This window comes from Leuciscus leuciscus (genome assembly GCF_965113295.1).
Source record: "Leuciscus leuciscus genome assembly, chromosome: 21".
Lineage (NCBI taxonomy): Eukaryota > Metazoa > Chordata > Actinopteri > Cypriniformes > Leuciscidae > Leuciscus > Leuciscus leuciscus.
In genome coordinates, this window is record NC_138745.1 from 4,012,084 (window position 1) to 4,018,993 (window position 6,910).

A 6,910-nucleotide genomic window follows, 5' to 3' on the forward strand; every position below is an offset into this window, starting at 1 on the left:
TCAAATCTTCAAATCTTGAGGCTGAATATTTTCAGAACAAATGGACCAGAACGATAAAGCGTTCCAGTTCCCCTGACTCTCCCTACATTGTAATTCAGTGGGTGTTCTTGCAATGATGCAGTGAATCAAACATCATCTTATTAAGTTAATAAAATTCTGTATTTTCCTAAAGTCCACCTGCTTTGGTCGTGTCTGCATGCATTTATTTTATGCTTGAAGTTTTTTTCATGGATTCTTTGTTAGAGTGAAGTGGGAAGTTGCCAGATTCCTCTTTTTCATCCTTATTTTGTGTTCTTATTTTGCATTTGAAAGGACCACCCATTGGGCTCGGAGGAGAGAGATTCCCTGCTCGCCGTCTCTCCGGAATATTAATGGGCTTCTCCTGGGAAAACTGCCCACAGAATGGGCCGCTCCATCGCTGTCTCTGTTTCCGCTCAGCTGTCCTGAGGGTTCGTGAGGGTGTGCGCTGCTTCGGGACAATCCGGTCTGGACAAACCTCAAGTACACCTCAAACTTGTGTTTTGATGTTTCATTAAGAACTCTTGAAGTTGACGTTTTCTTCCAGAATGTCAGTAAAATATATTGCTGCTTTTATTGCACAATAAAAAACTCACGGACGGCTACATTTATTATGTTAAATTCCTCAGTCTCAACTTTATTGCGGTAATCAATAATAAGACATTTTGATTGAAATGAGGGGGACATTAGCACATTTAGGATACAGGAATGGCTCGTTCGAGCATCAAGAGGTGACAATGATGGCGATCACAACTGGTTTTCATCACCGGAGCTGCATAGTTCTTTCCCAGTCGACGGCAGAATCCGCAGCTCGCGAGACATCTCATCTGTTTCAGCGTTATGAGAGTGACCATCCTAATGGCTTCTACAGATGCAGAGCTCGCTGAAGTCATAGCTCTTTTCCTTCAATCCCTCTCACATTCTTTATCTGTATTTGACTCTCTGTCACTTGCTTTCAGTCATTCCACCATTTCCTCTGCCCCAGTCTGGGTCTCTGAGGTGAGCGTTGAGTTTTCTGCACATTAATGTGAAGAATCCAGTCTTTAACGGCGTGCCAAGCTGGGAAGAAAATATGAATTTTGAATGGCATGGAATGGCAATTACAAACTGTGTTGGAATTACAAATGCACAGACTCAACCATTTAAAAGTTTGGAGTCAGTATGTTAAAAAAAAATTTTGTTTTTTTTTCTGCTCACCAAGACTGCATTTATTTGATCAAGAAATAACATAATAATGTGAAATATTATTATAATTTAAAATAACTGTTTTATATTGTAATATATGGTAAACTGTAATTTATTCCTGTGATCAAAGCTGAATTTTCAGCATCATTACTCCAGTCTTCAGTGTCACATGATCCATTCTAATATGATGATTTCTCAAGAAACATTTCTGATTATTTTCCATGTTAAAAACAGCTGTGCTGATTCATATTTTTGTGGAAACCGTGGTACATTATTAAAAGAAATTTTCAGGATTCTTTGAGTTTTACAACAAAAAGGTTTACAAGGTTAAATTATACGGCATATATTTGAAAATACATATTTGTAACAAAGTAACAATCTTTATTGTCACATGATTCATTTCAATAAAAGTGTTAATTTTCCCAAACTTTTGAACTGTTGGTTGGATGGATGGATGGATGGATGGATGGATGGTTGGATGGATGGTTGGATGGATGGATGGATGGATGGATGGTTGGTTGGTTGGTTGGTTGGTTGGATGGATGGATGGATGGATGGATAGATAGATAGATAGATAGATAGATAGATAGATAGATAGATAGATAGATAGATAGATAGATAGATAGATAGATAGATAGATAGATAGATAGATAGATAGATAGATAGATAGATAGATCCCAATCTAGGGAGATTTAAGTAGATACTTTGTGTATATTTTGAACAGAATTGTCCCATCTCATTTCCTGGGTAAATGTTAGTTTTGTAGGCATAATAATTTCTGTGCATATGGCAACATAAATAACTGCGGCGTATTGAAACAGCTGCGACCGATGGACCTCCGACCCTCCGCTGGAGTGGGCTGCCGCTTCTGTCGTCTCTCTCCTTCACATACCAATGAGATGTTTATTAATACTATCCCATGTTTGGTATAATGCTGAATAATGAAAAGTCCCGAGCCATGAAAGTATGTTCAGTATCCCAATCCCTGTTACTTTACCATCTGTACATGAGTTCTACACAGTGTTTAAAACCAGCAGATGTTTGTTGTTTCTGGTTTTGTAAACTGGTACAGATGACTCAATCATACAAAAAGTGCTGAAAATCACAATAATTCGGTAGAACATTATGTCTTTGGCATGTCAGACTTGTCAATATTTCCCTTTGCTGACTGTTTAGAGGAACAAACATAGGGAAGCACACAGGAACACTAAAAGCTGTTTTTCTTTCCTTTTTACGCCAACAAACTGGTGTTATAATGTGCTGACTGTACGGCCTCCTGCTGCTTCATCTGTATGAGGGACTCGATGCTTACGTAACAAGACTAAAGTTTGGCATTCCGGATAAACTGAAACCATACACACTGTTCAACCGGGCACAATAAACAGTCATAGGTGTCTATTTTATGTTTTATTCTCACTTTTATTGCAAATATAATACAAAAGATGAGCTTCTTCAAAGGCAGTAAAATGTTAAACTTTTTAAAGACAAAAACAACTTGTTCAGTCTCGTGTAAAAAAAAAAAAAAGATATCAACATCAGAACTGAGATTGCTGACGTCGAGCAAAGCACAAAAGTGGAAAGGGAAAAATCGAGAAGCAAACAGAGATGCCAACTAACTAACTAATGAACTAACTAATGAACTACTTAAAAACAAATTAGAGCCTCGTAAAACTTTCCGAACGAAAGACTACCCTTCCAGTTTAATCAGCCTTGTTTTAGAAACTGCAACAGTATTTTGTGCATTACACAACTGGTTAGAAATAAGGACAAATAAACATTTAAAATAGAAAAATCTACATACGATAAATAAACATGATGAATACAGAATCGTACCATATTAAGTACCAGCCCTCTGTCTAAATGGCCCGTTGGATTATATGTCACCATATTCAGAGGCGCAAAATAACATCATTTTTTTGTATAAAGTATTAAAGAATAAAATGCAAATAATTTCTTTGAAATAAAATTAATACTAATAAATAAATTAAAAGGGTTAAGATGGGATCCGAAGGGAGGGGGGGCTGTAAGATGACCCCGGCAGCTAATGACAAGCAGAGGTCAAAGGTCACTTCCTGGAGCTGCGACACATGCTGTTACACACTCAGTAAATTCTCAGCTGCCGCTGCCACGTCGATATTCCCGCTAATTCGCTTCCAGCGTTTGACAGGCACTGATGTTGGGGGATCGAGACGTGAGCTGGGAACAACTTTAAAAAACGGCTGGATGGGGACGGTATTTTACAGGAACATAAATAAAGGGTACGAACTCAAACTAGAAAATATAAAATGCACTGCATGAGGACAATAAAGGGTGTTGTTATTAGTGGGAAGAAGAAGAAGAAAAAAGAAAGATGGGAGGAAAACAAAGCCGTACTACCAAGAGTGGTTTAGTAAAAATAGAGACTTTTCTACAAGAAACACAAAAAGGCCGGATCGGCGGAAATACAAAAAGGACATGTTAAGAAAACATACACAGTACATATTAAAGTATCAATAATCAATAAGTCCTCACAGAGGAATCATTTCTCAAAAATGTTTCTTTTCTTGCAATCAAGGCTAAAAATATATATATTCTAATCACGATTTCAGGCGATTAAAAAAGGCACGTTGGGAGCCGTTTTTGTCAAAGTCCAGCTTTCTTTCCTACATTTCATTATGTGTATGTGTGTGTGTGTGTGTGTGTGTGTGTCAAATTCAAGTGTGTGTCTAAAGAGAGTGGAATGATGTGTAATGAGTCTCTGCTCGTCCTCAGGGTCTCGACAGCTGTGTGTAGACCGGCTGCTGCGGCTGCTGGTCCCAGTGCTGAGGAGGACTGTGGTTGGACTGGGGGATGTTGGGAACCCCTGTAGAGTCAGCGATGGGTGTGTACATGGGCCTCTGGCTGGAGCTCATGTAGCTGAAGGTGGAGTACAAGCCGGAGCTCTGCCCGCCGGCGTGGGTGTAGTAGGAGGTGGCGCCGCCCTGGTGGTCGGAGTAGTCGTACTGCGCACGGGTGATTGACGGGAATGAAGTGCTGTAGTGTTGTAGATGCTGGACGTTGAAGGAGCCGTAGCTGACGTGTTGTGGCGAACCCTGTTGCTGTTCGTTGTAGTGGCTGGGACTGAGCTGTTCGGTCTTGATGTGCGTCGTTCTCGGCTGGTCCGGCTCTCCGGCGCCGAGCGGGGTGAGGAGCGTGCCGCTTTGAGCGCTAGCGTTCTTCCCCATCCAGGTCCCGTAGCCGCCCGCGTAGCCGTGCCCGTTCGGCGGCAGGTACTGGTCGAACTCGTTGACATCGAACGTTTCGATGACGTCGCTGCTGAGCTCGCCGATGTCCACGTCGCGGAAGTCGATGTTGAGCGGACGTCCCGTGCTCTCCTGAAGCGGACGGGTTTCCCGCTTCAGATCCGCTTTGCCTGGCTGAGCGTCAGTTTTCGGGGTGGTGGGAGGAGTGGGCGGCCCTTGGGACTGGCCTGTTTGGAAACGGAGGAGGAGGAGGAGGGGAGAGAAGAAGGTTAAGCACTGCACAGATGACCAGGGCTGGGCAGATTACTTACTGAACACAAACTGCATACAAAAATGTTGGATTAAATTACACGTTTCAGGTAACGTAATCAAACTACTTTCGGTGTAAGATAATCTCATACCATATTGATATAAAAATACAATAATGAAAACTTATTCCATTTCACATTTTGGGAATCCCAACATTACATTAATACAAAAGGGTGTGAATATGAAAGACAAAGCCTTACAAAGACATAGTAATTTACATTTCACTGTAAAAAAATTATATGATCAACAAGTTATGTTTTTACATTGCTTTAACTCACCTAAATAAGTTTAGCAATTTTCAACTTTTTTACAAGTTTAACTCATTTTTAAGTCAGTTTAATGTAATTTAAGTTGAAATGAAGTTGATTGTAAATTTAAGGGAGCAACTTTTTTTTTTTGTGTGACTTTTTTGAAGAATTTGACTTTTTGAATTTCTTGAATTTCACATTTGGTGAATAATATGTAATCACGTAATCAATAAAAAGTAACTAGTCTGATTATGAGTATTTTAAAATCTACTTGCAAGTGTTCCATTATTGGAATCAGATTACGTAATATAGATTACAAGTTACTACCCAGCACTACAGATGACGCAACAGCACATAAAAAAACAACAACACACACAAAAAAAAACCCCACTCCGCCAGGAATCGATTTGATCACGTAAAGCTGAATATGCCCACCTGAGTGTTCGCTGGGCGAGTGCACTTCTCCCATGCTGGACGCGGGCGAGTCTGCTTGCTGGAGCGCTTTAAAGATCGCGTTGGGCGAGATGTGCGTCTGCTCGCTGCCGTCCTCGGACTCGCTCTGCCCGTTCTTCACAGACTTCCTCCGCCGAGGCTGGTACTTGTAGTCGGGGTGATCTTTCTTGTGCTGAACCCTGAGGCGCTCAGCCTCTTCCACGAAGGGACGCTTTTCACCCTCGTTCAGTAATCTACCCAGAGCAGAACAGTATGAACACACCGATACATCCACAAAAAAATATAATGTTGCATGCATATATTGCTAAGCCCATGCATTAATGCCGTTAAGCGAGTAGCCTACCCAATTGCATTTTTATTTTTAACGAGCAATGCACGGTTGATTTATTTACCTCCAAAGTTTTCCCAGAGTTTTGCTGAGCTCTGCGTTGTGGAGGTGCGGGTATTGATCCGCGAGCTTCCTGCGCGCCGCCTGCGCCCACACCATAAACGCGTTCATCGGTCTCTTCACGTGCGGCTTGTTTTTGCTCGAGCCGTTCACTCTCACCGGCATGGGCACGAGCGTCCAGTCGTAGCCCTTCAGCACCTGAGACACCGCCTCTCGGATGCACACCGGGAACTTGTCGTCTTCGTCCTTCTTGAAGTCTCCGAGCGTCCCGTCCGGAGCCATGAGGCTGTTCTCCGCGGGGCGCGTGTTCTCCGTGTCGGACCCCGAGGCGGACGGGCACGGGGAGCCCGCGGAGTCCTCGGACATGCTCGGACTGGGGGCATCAGACAAACACTTCTCTTGCTCATCTGTCATTTTCAGGTAGGGGTCTAGTAGATTCATGCGAACACTGTAGATGGACGATCTCGGAGAATTCGGGTTGCAAGTTTCGCCTCCAAAAAATACTTTCCAACTTTGAATTCCTGCAAATCCAATGTGTGCGCGCTTTCAGGTGGCAAGCACTAGAGTGTTTCAGCAAAAGCAAAGCGCTCCCTGTGCGCTCCCGTGTAGTATTTCCAAGAGAGGGACGAACTTTGGTTTGTCAGCTGAGCGCGCACGGGCTTTTAAACAGCACGCGCTGTGACGAAAAGGAAAACGATGCCTCCTCTTGCCCACCCCTCTCTCACTCTCAATAATTATCACTCACAATTTAGCATTTTCATTTGAGAAATCTGCTTTAAGTTAGTTTCAAAAAGTGCTGTTTTCATAATAAGTGCATGTTGAAAACTGCTGTAGGCTATAATTGTGGAAGCGCGTGCCAACGCTCGATCGCGCGCCCTGAAACGTTTTATTCATTGGGCCGTAAAAACTAGTACATATACCACGAAAGATTTCAAGCGAATGCAAACAATCCTACGAGCTTAATATTCAAACCACTGGCTTTTATTCCTTTATTTAGTGACTGATTTAGGAAAGCTTGGCTCAAGGAAGTGTGTTACTCAGTCAGTGACTCAGCAAAAGATAAAGCTTTCCACTCGCTCTAATTCCTT

At 42.3% G+C, this 6,910-nt stretch overlaps 1 protein-coding gene across 1 annotated transcript; it reads right to left on the bottom strand.

Annotated features, from left to right (window-relative positions):
- Positions 1–2,597: 2,597 nt before the first annotated feature.
- Positions 2,598–6,475, bottom strand: sox9a (SRY-box transcription factor 9a). Its single transcript, XM_082152144.1, has 3 exons — positions 5,827–6,475; positions 5,417–5,667; positions 2,598–4,651 (listed from the first exon to the last, which is right to left on the bottom strand). The coding sequence occupies exons 1-3, from the start codon at positions 6,261–6,263 to the stop codon at positions 3,951–3,953; spliced, it is 1,389 nt and encodes a 462-aa protein (XP_082008270.1). The 5' UTR covers positions 6,264–6,475; the 3' UTR covers positions 2,598–3,950.
- Between the last annotated feature and the right edge of the window lie 435 nt (positions 6,476–6,910).